A 15,432-nucleotide genomic window follows, 5' to 3' on the forward strand; every position below is an offset into this window, starting at 1 on the left:
GCCTAGGTCCCGCCCCTCCGCCTAGACCCCGCCCCACCATCGGTCCCGACGCGGCAGCTACTCGGCGCCCCGGCCAGGCCCCCCACCGTCGGAAGTGGGCCGCCTCCCAGTCCGTCGTCTGGAGGTCAGTCACTGCAAGGGTCCGCGCCCGGGGTCAGCTCTTACCAGCGCCGGCCTTGGGTCGACTGTGGATTCGCGCCGGGCCCTGCTGCGGCCATGCTGCCCGGGAGAGACGTGCGCTATTGAAGCGACACTGGGGGGCTGGGTGCTGGAGCCGGGGGTGCTGGGGTGGGGGGGGGGACGGGGTCGTGGGGGGGGAGCCGTCTGGACAGGGGGTCGGGGCGGGGCCCCGCGGGCGTCCGCGCGTCCCGATGACGTCAGGGCATCCGTGTGCGCCCTCCGCGCGTGCGCCCTTGCCGCCGGCCCACTTCCCGGGGCACGCTGGGAGTCCCTGCTCTGGGGCGATGGGTGTGCGCTTGTGCGGTCGGAGTCTTGGTAGTTCTGTCCTTTCCTTGTTGGGGTCCGACTTGATCTCTGGTCTTTTGGCGCCCAGCAAGCTACACAAGCAGGGACTGGCTCAGCCGACATTTTCCCCGGAGTAATCCTGGACCTTGTTCCCCAAAGAACCGCCCCTCCAAGGAGGACGGCCCTGGCAGAGGGGAGTTGCCCGGGTCACCCCACAGGATACTGGGCCTGGCCAGCTCCCCGCCCGGCAACTCTGCCCGTGTCAAGTCACCCGACAACCCTGGGGAATGCTGTTTGGAAGGCTCACGTGGGGAAGACAAAACGTAAATGGGACGGCACCTCGGAGGAGCCGGGGTTGTCAGAGGATTGGCTGAAATTTAAAAAGGGCGTCTAGGCACTTTGCATTATTGGGCTGGCATCATTGGCACTCGGGTGTGGAGACTTGCGAGTGTGGGGAAAGCCAGTGGACTTCTGCAGCGTTTCAGGTCGCCAGGTGGGCAGTGTGTTGGAAGGACCTCACAACCAGGCAAGCCACCCTCTTGGATGGTGTGCCAGGAAGGTAACCAGGTAGGAGAATATGCTGCAAAGCCTGAAAAACCTGAAAACGGTCAATGTCAGCCTGTAGATACTGGTTGAGCGAACTGGATACATTCAGTTGCCCAATGTGGTCATTAAAAGATTGTATTACATACTGATTAGTGTACCTGTATGTTTGCGTATACAGGGTATACACAAGTACTCTTAAAAATACAGGAGCTCCATAATGCTTTAATTTCCTACTGCTGCTGCAACACATTGCCACGGATTTTTTATTTTACAGCTCTTAAGATCGGAAGTGGGAAAAGGGCCCTAGGGGTTAAATCGAACTATCCACCGGCCTGGTTCCTTCCAGAGGGTTGCAGGGGAGAATCTGCTTCTTGGCCTTTTCCAGCTTCTAGAGGCTGCCTTCTTCCCTGTTCGAAACACAGCCACTCCCACCTCTGCTTCCATTGTCATATCTCTCATTTTTACCCTTTTGCGTCCCTCTTACACAGACCCTCATGATTACTTTGGGCCTATCCAAGTAATGCAGGACAGTCTCTCCATCTCAAAACCTTGAAATCAGTCACATCTGCAAAGACCCCTTTGCCACATAAGGTAGGGACCAGGACATGGTCATCTTTGGTTATTATCCTGCCTACCATTTCTAATATCTCGTTTTTTATTAAGAAAGCGTGTGTTGTGCATTCAGAGAAGTAGGAGCATATCCAGAGATGTCAGAGCCTTTGTGTCTGGAAGGCGGCATATTAAGGCTTTTCATTTTCTTATCTGTATCTTCTGGTTTTTCTACAAAGACCACATACCGCTCCTGTGACAAAAATCGTTTTATGGCAAAGGAAACCATCAACAAAATGAGAAGGCAAACTACTGATTGGGAGAAGATATTTGCAAATGATATATCTGATAAGGGGTTAAAATCCAAAAAAACGTAAAGAACTCTTACAACACAACACCAAAAAACAAAAAACCCAAAACAATCTGGTTAAAAATGAGCGGAGGACCTGAACAGACATTTCTCCTAAGAAGACACCAGCTATCCAGCAGACACGTGAAAAGCACTCACCATCACTCGTCAGGGAAACGCAAATCGAAACCGCAACGAGATGCCACCTCATGCCTGTCAGAATGGGTAAGATTTATTGGTGAGGATGTGGGGAAAAGGGAACACTCACGCACTGTGGGCGGGGATGTAACTGGAGAACAGTAGGGAGGTTCCTCAGAGAGTTAAAAATACCAAATGATCCTGTAATTTCATTTCTGGGTATTTGCCTGAAGGAAACAAACAAAATCCTGTGGAAGTTGGCTGGAACACTGTTGCACCCAGAGGCGCCTCCACTCTCAAGCGCCCTCAGTCTTCAGAAGCTTCTGCAAGAAACTCAGAAACCCAGTTCCCGGCTCCACTCACCTCCCTGCATCGAGGTGGAAGAGAGCTGCTCCGCTGCCTTCGCTTAATGACAACCTGACAACTTGCACGTGCTCTGGGGTGGGGGCGGGGCCTCTGCTTTGGCCCACCTCTGCGAATCCGCTTGGGACCCCTGGCGCCCCACAGTGGTGGCCCTGACCCCCTTGTCTGTTGGTGCCCAGCAAGCTGCCCAAGGAAGGACTGGCCCAGGCAAATATTCTCGCCAAATTGAATAACCCTTCGCCTTATTCCCCTCAAAGGACCGACTCCCCGCCTCCCAGGTCCCTCACCCCCAACCCATACTGTGCTGTCCCCTGGGGGCCACAGAGCTCATGCTAGGTCTGCAGTGGGCACTCTCCAATGTTTGTGCAACTGAACACTCCAACCCGTCTCCCTCCGGCCTGCCGCAGCCTCTGGGCCTCAGCCTCAAGAGACCTGCTCTCACTGGGGAAGTGACCTCCGTCCTGCCCCTCCAGCACTCACTCCTGACTCGCTTTTATCCTGCATCATCCACCCTCCTCCCCACCTTTGCGCTTTCCACATTCTAAATGCTATGAATTTACTCACACTGGACTGCGAGCTCCATGAGGCCTGAGACGTTGCTCTGCTTGGCCTTGCAGCCCGAGCGCCCACCATAGCGCCTGGCACTCAGTAGGTGGTCGGTAAGCAGTGGTCCAAGTGACGGATGCCGGTGTGGTGAGAACGCACCCATCATCCCTGATCTAAGGAGCGTACAGGTCCGTGAGGGACGCCCTTGAACGGATCACCGCAGCCCGTCCAAGCGGGAGAGCTGACACACGAGCTCCAGGCGCGCGCGCCCCAGGAGGTGGCCTACGCGGGCCGAGAGCAAGGCGTAAAGCGCCGCCCCCCGGGCTTTTTGAAACACAGTGTGACTTGTTCCGCGTGTTTGAAAACTTTACCAAGGTCCTCCTGAAGACCTTTCCCCGTCAGTGATGGTTCTCACGGGCAGAGTCGGGGTGCTGTAGAGAAGCCCTGACGGTCGGGCCTCCCCTTCTTTGTAATGCAAGTGCCCGAGTTAGGTTTTGCCTGCGGAGCACCCGCTCCCAAAACGGCTCTCGCCTAGAAACGCTGCCCGCGAGGGATGGAGGGCGGGCCCCCGTCTGGGGCTAGGGTGCCCCGGGAGACGAGGCGGGGTGGCGGCGCGCGGGTGAGTCGCGCCGTTCGGGCTGCGGCCCAGGACGTGGCCCCACCCCCAGGACAGGGCCCGGACCACGCCCCAGGCCCCCGCGGAAGCAGCGGCTCGGCCCGAGGTGAGCTGCGCGGCGAGCGGGCCGGGGGTGGGAGCGGGGGCTGGGGCGACCCGCGTCCGGACCCTCCGCGGGGCCCCCGCGCGCGAGCCCCGAGAGGCCGCCGCCCCGCAGAACAATCCCGCGCGGGCCCCGGACACATGCGCGGCCTCCGGCGTGCGGGGAGGGCGGCGGCCGCGGCTCTGGGAGGCCTCGTGCGGACCCCGGCGCACCCCTGGGCGCCCCCCGCGCCTCGCGCAGGTAACCGCGCGGTGCGGGGCCGCCGGGCTTGGGGCTCAGTGGGCCTGGGACGCGCTCCAGCCTTCCGGTCCGGTTCGGGTGGGCTCAGGCCGGGGACGCAACCCTCCGGCTCCTGTCCTCCGGGCACGGCCCTGCGCAGCGGCCATTTGTCACACGCGAAAGCACTAAGTGTCCTCTTGGGACCCTAGGGAGCAGCCGAGCTGGTGGGGGTCCTGATTCCGGGCGAAGCAGGGAGATACGGCGTCTTTGCGGGCATTACAGGTTTTCCTGGGGTTCTCAAAGGCATCCGTGGCCCACAGAGGTTAAGAAGTGTCCTCCTAGCGCCACAGCCCAACCAAGGGGTTCTCCCAGGGTCTGGTCAAGCCCTGGGAGGGTGTTGGGCGGGGCGGGGGCGGGAAACTCAGCTGCTCGCTTCGGGTTTCCTTGTTCTGCACTGCAGATCACCTCGGGAGAGCCCAGGCCCTGGATGTCAGACAGGAATCGGAGAGAGGGTCCCTCTGAAGCCCCGCCTCCCACTCCCTTTCTCCCGTGATGACTAAGGATTCTGGATTCAGGGTTTACTGACCACACCCTGGGAACCGCGGGGGCGGAGCCGGTTTGCTCACGCGGCCTGGGCAGCGGGCTGGGCGAGCCCTGGGTTCCTCCTTTGGACGGTTGTGGGAGCCAGCTTCCTCCGCGGGCTCATCCGCCAGGACGTCCACACGTAAACCTTGCCTGCTGGTTGGCGGGAGCCTTTACCTGGTCCGCGCCTCCCAGGGACTTTGGCCCTGAACCTGCCCGGGGTTGGGAGGGGGGACTCCTGCCTTCGGCCAGGGACACGAATGAGGCAGTTTTTGCTCATTGGGAAGCTTGGGGTGTCGTGGCACCAGGAGCCTCACATGGGGTTGAGTCATCCTGTTTGTCCTGACCTTTCTGGAAGGCAGCAGGAATTGTTTCCAGGTGTGGGTCCTTCCTGGGCTTTCTGTTGCATTTGAGTGAAACCCAGCTCCCTTCCCTGCCTCCACCCCAGCAGGATGCCCTTGCTCTCACCTGCCAGCGGCCCCCCTGCCACAGTCAGTGCTCCCCTAAAGCTCCGGCATCAGCAGGCAGTTAATCGTTTACTCAGGCTCTGTGCTGTCCCTGGTGAGCTGCTCCCATGCCAGACTGCTTTGCCAAAGTTCTGCCTGATGGCCTGATTTCTCCGTGGCCCTGGGTTGACCCAGGGTGGGGCTGAGGATGTGCCCCGGCCTGTTTGGAGTCTTCAGCCCCCAGAAAGGGACTGTGGACATGGGCACCAGAGTGACCACCCACGAGTGCACCACCCAGAGTGCGGGCCAGTGGGCCTGGGGTCCCACCCCCCATCTACTCAGCCCTTTCCGGGGCATCTGGGGCTGATACCCCTCAGAGAACTGTTCGCTGAGCACAGGCAGCTCAGGCCCAGGGTCCTGGAATGCCAGGGTGGGGGGTTCTCTGGCCAGGTGGGGCTGTGGCACTGCCTGCCCAGCCAGTGCAGCCCTCTGGTTCTGAGAGGGGAGAAGCTGGCTGAGCTGGCAGGCAGAGTGTCCATGGCACTGCACAGACAGGCAGGTGAGAAGCAGGGGCTGCCGATGGCCAGCACAGGTCCTGGCCCGGCTGGGCAGGAGGGGCCCATAAAGGCTGAGCGTGGGAGGCTGAGAGGTGAGGCCCCACAGCATTGTCCCCAAGCTCTGCGGTGGCCTTTGTCAGGGGAGCCCAGCAGGTGCAGCCTCCCCCCGCCCACCCCCGATCTTGCTCCTGGAGGCTGTGGTGTATAAGGGTGCTGAAGAAAGGAAACAAAGCTGGTGCTCACTGGCCAAGGGAGGGGCCGTGGCTTCTGAACCATCAGCCCCCACTTGGGGGTCCTATTAGGGCTTTTTTTCCCTCTGCGGGGTCCCTGGCCCATCAGGCGTTGAGGGAGTCTGGCTGCAGTGTTCTCCGTCCACCTTCTGTCTAGAAGACACTTCACCTCGAACCATGAATCTCGACATTCAGTGTCAGCAGCTGAGTGACGCCCGGTGGACGGAGCTCCTGCCTCTGATCCAGCAGTACCAGGTGGTCAGGTAGGTGCACGCGGAGGCGGCAGGCGGGCCCCCACCCCCGGCCGGCCGCTCTGCTGCCTTCCCCGGCACCACAGTGGGCGGGGCTTCTGATGCACAGTGCACATTTTACATGGTCCCTCCTTGTCCTCGGCCACCCGACTCTTGAGCCTGCTCAGGCTCTGGGAAGTCTTTCTGACTTCCCGTCAGGGCCGAGTCACAAGTTTCTCACGAGAATATGCAGAAACGCTGTTGTGTCTGCGGGCTATGTTGTATCCTACCGACTGCCAATAGCACCCAACGGTCACCCCTGGTCACCGTGACCACCTGTGAGGGCGGCGTCTGCCGGCTGTCCCCACTACAGAGTTCCTGTTTCCTCTTTGTAATTGGTAAATATCTTGGGTGACATACGCAGAGACTGCTGACGTCCTGCTTCTGCTCAGACTTTCACCTCCTGGTTTTGTCATCCGTCGGTGGATCTTGCCAGAACAGTTATTACTGGGCCTTTGTCTAATGCGGATTTTTAATCCCCTCATTCCGTTCACATTTATCAGCTGTCATTCTCCTGTGAGCGACAGCTGGTTTTCCTCCCACCAGCGTTCAGTTCTCACTGGTCGGGGTGGCCCCTGCCGCTCGTGCCCCTCCTGGCGAGCCCCAGCGGTTGGCTGGCCCCTCCGAGGTGCTGTGCCCTTTCCGTGGCACTTCTCAGAGCTGCCGCCTGGTGCCGCTCTGGTGTTTCCCGGGAGGCAGACGAGAGCTCTCACGTGCCGACTGTGCCCCCGCAGTGCGGCGTGGAGGGTGTGGGGGCCCAGACGTCACCTGTGTACGTGCCGGTGTCTTCGGCGGAAGCTTCGTGAGGTGACCCGTACGCTCCCGTCCACAGATTGGACGACTGTGGCCTCACGGAGGTGCGGTGCAAGGACATCTGCTCTGCCCTCCAGGCCAACCCCTCGCTGACCGAGCTGAGCCTTTGCACGAATGAGCTGCACGATGCCGGGGTGCGGCTGGTGCTCCAGGGCCTGCAGAGCCCCAGCTGCAGGATCCAGAAGCTCAGGTGAGCCTGTATGATCCACACGGCCCAGGTGCTTGCCCCACCCCGAGCTCAGGTGTGGACCTACTGGGTCAGCCTGGGGAAGGGGGGCAGGAGACAGCAGCAGGTCCGGGAGCGTGGGGGCTCCTCCCGCCTTGTCTCGGGCCCCTGTCCCCCTGTGGAGTCTGCTCACGCCACGGCCCTGCCTCCTGTTCCTGGGCTCGCGACCCAGTGTCCTCTAGGCCCCGAGGTGCATCCCCTCCTGCCCTCTATTCCTTTGCCTGGAGACCCCAGAGGAGGCGGCGGCCCTCTTGCAAGGCCAGGCCCAGGGCTCTCCCAGGTGAGGGGGTCGGGGAGAGGTGCTGGTGCTGTGTCTGCTTCACCCCGGCTCCTGAGGACAGAGGGGCACTTTCCCTGGGGGCCATGGCCTGGCTGGCGGGGACCCTGCTGATGGCTGGCTGGGTGTGCTCCAGCCTCCGGAACTGCTGCCTGACGAACACCGGCTGCGAGGTCCTGCCCGACGCGCTGCGCTCCCTGCCTACCCTGCGAGAGCTGCAGCTCAGCGACAACCCGCTGGGGGACGCGGGCCTGCAGCTGCTCTGCAAAGGACTCCTGGACCCCCAGTGCCACTTGGAGAAGCTTCAGTGAGTGTGGGGCCCACCACCCAGGCCGCCCCCAGCCCTACACTTCCGGGTCACTGTGGTTTTGGCTGAGGACTGCCCTGGGCAAGCCCTTGCCTCAGCGTGTTGGCTGCAGGGAGCTTTGAAGAGGGAGCTCTGGGGGACCTGCCGATGGTCCTTCTGTGTGATGCTGGGGCTGTGGTCCAAAAGCTGAAAGGTGGCCTGTAGCCCCACATCACGTGTGGGGCGGCCTGGCCACCAGAAGTGTGCTGATGGGCTCAGCGATGGAGGAAGGCAGGCAGACCCAGATCGGGAGACTGGCATCTTTCTCCCGGGTCCAGTGACCCCCAAGCTCAGGGTGGGGCTCGTGGTTGGCGGCCGGCTTCCAAGAGGCCCTGAGCGCCCACCGTGCAAGGAGATGGCCCCTTAGCCACTGCTGTCCCTGCCCAGCAGCCCTCTAGTCTCATGCGCCCTGCAGCCCGGGGTGGGAGAGGAGACCCGGACCGAGCTCCCTTGGCCAGAGTTCCCGACACCCACCTGTCCCCAGGCTGGAGTACTGCAACCTGACGGCCGCCAGCTGTGAGCCCCTGGCCGCAGTGCTCAGGGCCTGGAGGCACGTCAAGGAGCTTGTGGTAAGCAACAACGACATCGGCGAGGCTGGCGTGCAGGCGCTGTGTCGGGGCCTGGTGGACTCTGCCTGCCAGCTGGAGACGCTCAAGTAAGTGTGGGGTCTGGCGGGGGTGGGGGGCGGGGGGACGGGACCACGGGGGCTTCCCAGCTCTGCCGGCCCCCCTGTGCCCCCAGACTGGAGAACTGCGGCCTCACGCCGGCCAGCTGTAAGGACCTGTGCGGTGTCGTGGCCTCCAAGGCCTCGCTGCAGGAGCTGGACCTGGGTGACAACAAGCTGGGTGACCAGGGCATCGCCACACTGTGCCCCGCGCTGCTGCACCCCAGCTCCCGGCTCAGGGTCCTGTGGTGAGTTTGCGCCCGCCCTGCTTCCTCAGAGAGCCGTGGCCCCAGCGGGCAGGTGGGGAGTATCTGAGAAGATTGGCCGTGTGTCCCCTGGGGGCCCTGCAGTGATGCGTCCCCGGCTCTGCAGGCTCTGGGACTGTGACATCACCACCACGGGCTGCAGAGACCTGTGCCAAGTGCTCAGGGCCAAGGAGAGCCTGAAGGAGCTGAGCCTGGCAGGCAATGCGCTGGGGGACGAGGGTGCCCGGCTGCTGTGTGAGAGCCTGCTGGAGCCTGGATGCCAGCTGCAGTCCCTGTGGTGAGCGCAGCACGACGGCGGGCCTGTGAGGAGCGTGGGGCCTGGGGACACCTCGGGGATGACAGTGGTGCTGGTGCCCCGGGGCCCAGTCCCCAGTTCAGCCTCTGCGCCTGCGGGCAGGGGGAGGCGTGCGGGAGGGGGTGCCGCGTGTCCTTAGAGGGCGGGGCCTCCGGGGCCTCAGCACCCCGGAGGTGTGGGCGTGGCCAGACCCTAGTGCTGTTTCTCTCCCAGGGTGAAGTCCTGTGGCCTCACGGCCGCGTGCTGCCCCCACGTCAGCGCGATGCTGACCCACAACAAGCACCTCGTGGAGCTGCAGATGAGCGACAACAAGCTGGGCGACTCCGGCGTCCAGGAGCTCTGCCAGGGCCTGAGCCAGCCTAGCGCCACGCTGCGGGTGCTCTGGTGAGCGAGCACGGGCGTGCCGGGCACGTCTCAGTCTGATGGGTCCAAGTCCGGGGTCCCTCGCGTCCCCCTGGGGCCCCTCCCTACTCCAGATGGCCACGTCTGGCAACTCCCGGAACCCGCGGACTCCCGAAGGCCTGGCAGCACCTGCTTTGTGCGCTGGGACCCCTGGCCCCTGCCCTGCACGGCTGTGTTCCGGGGTCCTGGTTCCTTTGTTGTGCTGGACGCCTGTTTGTGCTCCAGTGTCGAGCCTTTGAGGATTTTCCCAATCTTGTTTCTTCCTTCCTGGAGCTCTCAGGAACCCACTGCTGGGTCTCACCGACCGCCCTGTAGCCCGACACCCCGTTCTTGTTTCTGTTCTCTCTTTTGGCCCGTCAGCCGTTTGCTTCTGCTGTCGCAGGTTTTGGCTTTGTTGGCGGCCTCTGGATCTCTGCTTCTCACTGTGGCTTCTGGGGATGCCTGGCCATGCTGGGCGGGACACAGGTGAAGGGTGTGGCTGAAGCTGGCCCTGCAGGCTGAGCCCGACAGGGTCCCCTGCTTTTCTATCCAGAGGGCCTGGTCTGCTGCCAGCTCCTTGGGGTGCTCTGGGGGCAGGCGGGGCTGGGGGCGTGGCTCTACCTCAGCTGTCACACCAGGCAGGGGCCCTGGAGCTTCTGGGGCCTCAGCTCCACCCCCCACCTAGGTGTCCTTGCTCTGGAGGCTGGAAGCCTCTGTGTACTTTGTGCCTCCGGCCACCCTCCTCCCTCCCACCTTTGGCCTCTGGGTGCCTCCTTGGCAGCCCAGCCAGGCTCTAGCACCTGGTGGTGAGCAAGCAAGCGGCTGTAGGAGGCCCTCTGGTGACCCGAATTGGCCCCGGGGAGGTTGTGGCCAGGGTGTGCCAGCCTCAGGTCCGTCTGACCGCTCGGCCTGGAGGGCAGCTGTGTGCGCCTTCCTTCCCTCTCTGGTCGGGGTGTCTGCCTGGGGCCGGCCACTGGGTCAGAGACAGACGTGCTCCCGAGTTCGAGGTTTGGGGAACGGCTATGACCCTGAGGTCTCGGCGCGCGGTGTGCACGCACACGTGCCTCAGGGCTCCATGAACATCGCGGTGCGTGGACAGCCCCGCCAGCACCCTGTTCGGTGGCGGATCCTCTTGTCCTGACCTGTGCCCTGCTGTCTGCCCAGGCTGGGGGACTGCGACGTGGCCAACGGCGGCTGCAACAGCCTGGCCTCGCTCCTGGTGGTCAACCGCAGCCTGCGGGAGCTGGACCTCAGCAACAACTGCATGGACGACCGGGGCATCCTTCGGCTGATGGAGAGCCTGGAGCGGCCTGACTGTGCGCTGGAGCAGCTGGTGTGAGTGGGGCGTGGTGGGGGGGAGCTGGAGGGAGGGCGGGAGCTGGGGGATGGCCCGCGAGGCCATGACCCGGCCTCCTCCCTGCGCACGCAGCCTGTACGACATCTACTGGACGCAGCAGACTGAGGACCTCCTTCAGGCCCTGGGAGAACGCAAGCCAGGCCTGCGGATTATCTCCTGAGAGGCCTCCTGCCCCTCCCCCTCCGGACCTCCTGGCTGAGAATGAAGAGAAGGGTTCAAATCGATGGACTTCTGTGGGAAAGTTTCAGACACTTTTATTAAAGCACTTTTTTTGGCAGGAGGAGTGCTTGTCCTTCTTGTGGGGTCTCCACCAGGCACGGTGTCAGTGTCGCAGCTGTCAGGGCTCCCCCGCTGGGTTCGTGCAGCGGCCCGTCACCCCCACCGGCAGCAGCTCCGGGGCGGCCCATCTGCACACCTGCCCCTGTCCCCCCCAGCCCTCTGGGCAGCACCAGCACTGGGCACACGATGCACAGGGCCCACAGGGCCGGGAGCTGGTAAGGACCTGCTTTACTTGTTCTGTTAGCTCTCGAAGACCCTCTGCCCCTCCTCCCAACCTCAGGCCCAGAGCCTTTGAGTTTCTGACTCCACGTTCCTCAAGGAGCCAATCCGGTGACCTCCGGCCCCGTTCACACCCCCAGGTTTGCTGGGTCAGATGAAGCCTCCCCAGGAAGTGGCTCAGGGCTGCCTGCTTAGACCTGCCCCTTCTCAGCTGTCTCAGGGTATCACTGGATGGTCGTCCTTCACATGTGCCATCGAGGGGCTAATGGGGGTCCAGTGAGGTGCAGTCAGGGCTTCAGAGTGGCTGGGGGCCCAGGGAGCAGAGGAAGGCACCGTGATGCCTCTGCTGGGCCTGAGCCGTCCGTCTGGGTGCTGAGGGCTCGCTGTGGCCCAGAGGCCGGCGGGCTGACTGTGCAGAAAGGGGAGGGGACCAGCTGCCCGGAGCAAGCCCAGCCACAACGGTCAGGCTGAGAGGAGCCCCAGGAGCACATGTGCGTGGACGCGCGCGCGCGCGGGCGCACACACACACACACACACACACACACACCACACACACACACACACACCCGGGTCAGGGGCCACCTGCACCCCACAGAGCCCAGCTATGTGCATGGGAGAAAGGGAAAATAAAACCACAAGGGCTGAGGCCTGTCGGAAGGTTCCAGCAGGCCTGGGCTCTGGGCAGTCGTGAGGTGCATCAGTTTGGGGCTGGCACCCCCTCCCTCTCAGGCTCCACAGGCCCTGGGGGGTCTTCCGGCCCAGGCAGGTGTCCATCCATGTCGCCCCCGGCTCTGCCCTGGTCACCCCGGCCCTGCTGCTTCTGCCGTCGAGTCTCCTTGTACCTCAGGGTGATGTCCCTGGGGACAGCGGGGGCCAAGTCACCACCGGCCGGCCCCCGGCAGTCGCCTCACAGGGCGAAACCGCCCCTCACAGGGACGCCCCCTCCCGGCTACAGGCAGGGGCCGCGGGACCCAGACAGCAGCCGAACACGGCCCCCGAGCTGGTGTCGAGGCCACCGGGAGCACGGCGCTCACCGCAAGAAGAAGCGCCAGACGGTCCAGGTGAGCGCGAGCACAGAGCCGAGCGTCCAGCACTGGGAGATGTAGAAGGGCAGCGACAGCGTGAGCGTCTGAGGGTCGTACTTCACCACGATGAGCAGCTCTGTGACCGTGATGGCCGCCACCAGCCAGGCCTGCTGGCCCAGCTTCTTGTGGAGCTTCCTGCGGGGGAAGGCACTCGGCTGAGGGCGCTGTGGCCGTGCCCCAGGGGCAGCGACGCCAAGTGTGCCCAGGCCCGCCCCCCGGCTCTCACGGGTCATCCATGAAGTCGTAGATCTCCCGCATGGCCACGCCGCCCACGTTCACAAAGAAGACCAGCCGCAGGAGGACCAGGTAGTGCTCGGGGGGCATCCACAGCACGAACTTCAGGTAGAACGTGTTCAGCTCTGCCAACAGAAACTGGGGGACAGAGGAGGGTGGGTGGCGAGCCGGGCTGCCCAGCAGGCGCGCACACGAGACCGGCCAGCCTTACCACCAGGATGATGCCGCACACGGCCAGCCAGCGGCGCAGGCTGGAGGCGGGCTTCCACTCGAAGCGGACCCAGCTGTAGGGCGTGAACTGGAAGGCGATTCTCTTCATCTTGCCCCTGGGAGCACAGGTGCCCGTCAGCCCGGGGCCCCTCTGCTCCACCTGGCAGCCATGCTGGGGGCCCGTGATGGGCGGGAGACCCCACTCCCCAGCGCCCTCCCGGGTCACCTAACGGGGGCAGCTCCTGGAGAGCCTCTGAAAAATGCTGGCGGGGGATGAGGAGGACCTGATTAGACAGGCTGGGGTCGGGCTGATATCCCTCCCCCCACGGACCAGGGAGGCTAGAGAGCCGTACTTGTAGGTCGGAATGTTCCAGAGGCCCTGCCACTTGTACGTCTTCAGAGACAGCCACTCAAGAGTCTTCATGCCGCAGTAGATGCCCAGCCCATTGCAAATGAGCACATCCATGATCCACTGGGGACGGGAGCCAGGGAGGTGGTGGGCGCCTGTGGTCCCCAGTCCCATCCTGCCCTCGACCCCCCCAGGGCAGCTGCTGGCACTTACGTGATCCCACCAGCACTCGCTGAAGTTGGGCAGCTGGTGCTCTAGGCTGTACTCGAGGAACTCGAACATCACACTCACGATCGTGCACATCCACCAGTCACGAATCATCAGGGTCTGCAGGCCGCGGCAGAGCGTCAGCCGCTCCAGGGCGACACCCCTGACCCCCTCGGGAGCGGGGCGAGGCACTGGTTGGAGGCCACGACACCAAGGACGAGTGCGGGTCGGGGCAGGACCCAGGGTGCCCAAGCAGTCGTGCCGACTCTCTGGACAGCTGCCTGGCCTGAGCCGTGGCCCCCAGACCCTCGCCCACCACAGTCAACCACTCTGAACGTCAGCCTGTGGCTGGGAAGTGGCTTCAGAGCACAAGGCAGACCTGAAAACCAGGGTGTCCTTCTGACGACGAGGTCACCTTACCTTCAGGTACCAGCCAAGAAAGTGCGCAGGCACAAAGCCGTCCAGCTTGTCCTGTGGGGACAGGACACTGGCCTCGTGCACGGCCCACAGCCGCTGGTCCCTCCTTCTCCATGGGCACCTGGGCCCGGTTCCTGCCTCTCTGAGCTGTGCTGACTGGATCCCAGGGACAAAGCTGGGATCCCGCACGCAGGCGGACAGCACGCCCTGACCACAGAGGAGAGCGGGTCTCCAGGCTGAGACGCAGGGACCTGCCCCACAAGGGGGCTGCACGGACCCTTCGCCAAGTGGGCTAAGCTGAAGGGAGGTCAGGCAGGAGGGACCCCACCCTGTCTGATCTGCAGAACGACCGGGGTTCCAGAAACATGCAGGACAGGTCAGCACCTGGGGAGCTGATTAAACACGTGACTCCTGGCCCCACCCCGAGCACGGAGCTCCTAGGGCCCGCCTGTACCCAGACGTTGTGGAAGGGGTCACTCTCGTTGTCTGCGTCGTAGATGAGGCAGTTTCCCCCGTAGTCCCTCTCCGGCAGTGGGACTCCCAGCTTGGGGTCCACATACTTCAGAAACTGGCGGCCGTCCTGGACAGTCTGCAAGGCCAGCGCCCTGGTCAGTGAGGCCACATGCTGCTGGTGGCGACGGGAGAGCTCGCCTAAAGTCCTGAAAGCGTGCGTGTGGCCTGGGGTGTGTGGATGACGCCTCTGCCGAGTGGGGACAAACACCCTGCAGCGCAGGGACGGGCAGACGTGGTGGGGGTGGGGAGGCCCCGAGTCCAAGGAGATGCGCCACGCTCCCCACGTGGAGGCTGTGTGGGTGGGGACACAGGTGGGGTCACAGGTCACGGGTCTTGCTACTGCCCCTCTCCACAGGCCCTCCCAGAAGAAACACGACATCAGGTCAGCCTTCCCAGACACGGATACCAACAGCAGCAAACCGCCCTTTCTGGCCTTAGCGCTAAGGAGACTTCTGGGGTCGACAGACGGAAGGCTGCCTGCGGCAGACACAGCCTCACCCCTCCCTCGGGCCGCCTCTGGCCACTGGCCCACAGGGAGTGGCCCCGGGAGGCCTGAGGTCAGGACACCATCCCCTCACTCCTGCCCCAAGTACCAGCCAAGGGACGAAGCAGGGCAGAGGATGAGGTCGGGTGACAGACGTCTTCTGGCCTCAGACCCGCATCACATCTGTGCCAGACAGACGCACTGCCCTGTCCTGCAACTCGACCTGTCCCCAGCTTGGGGTCTGTGGAAGTGACCCTCAGACCGTGACATCAGCCACGGGATCGGAGGCTGGGCACTGCTGTATCCAGAGAGCACGAACCCACACGCTCGGGCACAGCTGTGCCAGGTGCGGGCTGCAGACCCCGAGCAGGACGGCCCCGTGGTGCGAGCACCGCACCACGGGACACTTGGCTGACCCAGAAACGCAAACAAGGCCAGGAGAGGCGGCCACGGTAAGGGTTCCGACAAGCGCGGTGCCGCCCAGGGTCTGGTGGCAGGAGCGCTCTCCTGGAGGGAGCCACTGGCCAGTCGTGCCGGGAAGCCGTGCAAGCAGACCTAACACGTGCTCGGGTGCACACGGGCCTGTCACCAGCAGCCCCACTCAGGAAACGGCTCCCGCTCGAGGTCAAGGCCGCCCCACCCAGCAGGAGATGGCCCACGACCCCCACGACCCCGATGACCCCGACGCCCTCCAAGGGCCCAGGAGGCACAAGCGAGCGCGCCCCCAGGGGGTTCTCACAGGGCAGGACTTGGTGGTGGAGGGAGAGCAGGTCGGCGCTCTGGGGGACACGAGCCACTGTTGTGTCCTAGA

At 63.5% G+C, this 15,432-nt stretch overlaps 2 protein-coding genes and 2 long non-coding RNA genes across 16 annotated transcripts in view; 2 read left to right on the plus strand and 2 right to left on the minus strand.

Moving 5' to 3' along the window:
• LOC122484179 overlaps positions 1–330 on the minus strand; it is a 28,023-nt gene extending 27,693 nt beyond the window's left edge. Inside the window, exon 1 of the long non-coding RNA XR_006297551.1 lies at positions 166–330. This is a non-coding gene — a long non-coding RNA (uncharacterized LOC122484179). The remainder of the gene's footprint in view (positions 1–165) is intronic.
• On the plus strand, positions 1–10,901 carry RNH1 (ribonuclease/angiogenin inhibitor 1). Of its 11 annotated transcripts, XM_043582165.1 has the most exons (11): positions 3,719–3,915; positions 4,104–4,176; positions 5,867–5,972; positions 6,832–7,002; positions 7,452–7,622; positions 8,146–8,316; positions 8,403–8,573; positions 8,698–8,868; positions 9,100–9,270; positions 10,432–10,602; positions 10,697–10,901. In XM_043582165.1, exons 3-11 carry the CDS (start codon positions 5,887–5,889, stop codon positions 10,782–10,784), a joined length of 1,371 nt encoding a protein of 456 aa, XP_043438100.1. In that variant the 5' UTR covers positions 3,719–3,915; positions 4,104–4,176; positions 5,867–5,886; the 3' UTR covers positions 10,785–10,901. The 11 variants fall into 11 exon arrangements, with proteins under 11 accessions (XP_043438097.1, XP_043438099.1, XP_043438098.1 ...); XM_043582162.1 differs by lacking the exons at positions 3,719–3,915; positions 4,104–4,176 and adding an exon at positions 1–124; XM_043582164.1 differs by lacking the exons at positions 3,719–3,915; positions 4,104–4,176 and adding an exon at positions 6–124 and having other exon boundaries at positions 5,870–5,972.
• Positions 10,863–15,432, minus strand: part of PTDSS2 (phosphatidylserine synthase 2) — a 21,223-nt gene continuing 16,653 nt past the window's right edge. Inside the window, exons 5-13 of one of the 3 annotated variants that reach the window (XM_043582151.1) lie at positions 15,361–15,427; positions 14,079–14,428; positions 13,628–13,678; positions 13,214–13,327; positions 13,005–13,123; positions 12,653–12,767; positions 12,434–12,579; positions 12,157–12,342; positions 10,863–11,979 (exon numbers count right to left, since the gene is read on the minus strand). In XM_043582151.1, coding sequence (XP_043438086.1) covers positions 11,820–11,979; positions 12,157–12,342; positions 12,434–12,579; positions 12,653–12,767; positions 13,005–13,123; positions 13,214–13,327; positions 13,628–13,678; positions 14,079–14,428; positions 15,361–15,427 — 1,308 coding nt within the window. In that variant the 3' untranslated portion in view covers positions 10,863–11,819. The remainder of the gene's footprint in view (positions 11,980–12,156; positions 12,343–12,433; positions 12,580–12,652; positions 12,768–13,004; positions 13,124–13,213; positions 13,328–13,627; positions 13,679–14,078; positions 14,429–15,360; positions 15,428–15,432) is intronic. The other 2 variants (XM_043582153.1, XM_043582152.1) reach the window with 2 other exon arrangements.
• LOC122484180 overlaps positions 13,241–15,432 on the plus strand; it is a 12,119-nt gene continuing 9,927 nt past the window's right edge. Inside the window, exon 1 of the long non-coding RNA XR_006297552.1 lies at positions 13,241–13,346. This is a non-coding gene — a long non-coding RNA (uncharacterized LOC122484180). The remainder of the gene's footprint in view (positions 13,347–15,432) is intronic.

Source organism: Prionailurus bengalensis, chromosome D1 (genome assembly GCF_016509475.1).
Source record: "Prionailurus bengalensis isolate Pbe53 chromosome D1, Fcat_Pben_1.1_paternal_pri, whole genome shotgun sequence".
Taxonomy (NCBI): domain Eukaryota; kingdom Metazoa; phylum Chordata; class Mammalia; order Carnivora; family Felidae; genus Prionailurus; species Prionailurus bengalensis.

What these genes read in the sequence shown, in the direction of transcription:
- RNH1 (XM_043582154.1), top strand. Translation starts at nt 3,510, where the DNA reads ATGGAGGGCGGGCCCCCGTCTGGGGCTAGGGTGCCCCGGGAGACGAGG. An exon ending in TGCCACTTGGAGAAGCTTCA is followed by an intron (nt 7,623 to 8,145) that starts GTGAGTGTGGGG and finishes ACCTGTCCCCAG; the next exon opens with GCTGGAGTACTGCAACCTGA. An exon ending in TGCCAGCTGCAGTCCCTGTG is followed by an intron (nt 8,869 to 9,099) that starts GTGAGCGCAGCA and finishes TTTCTCTCCCAG; the next exon opens with GGTGAAGTCCTGTGGCCTCA.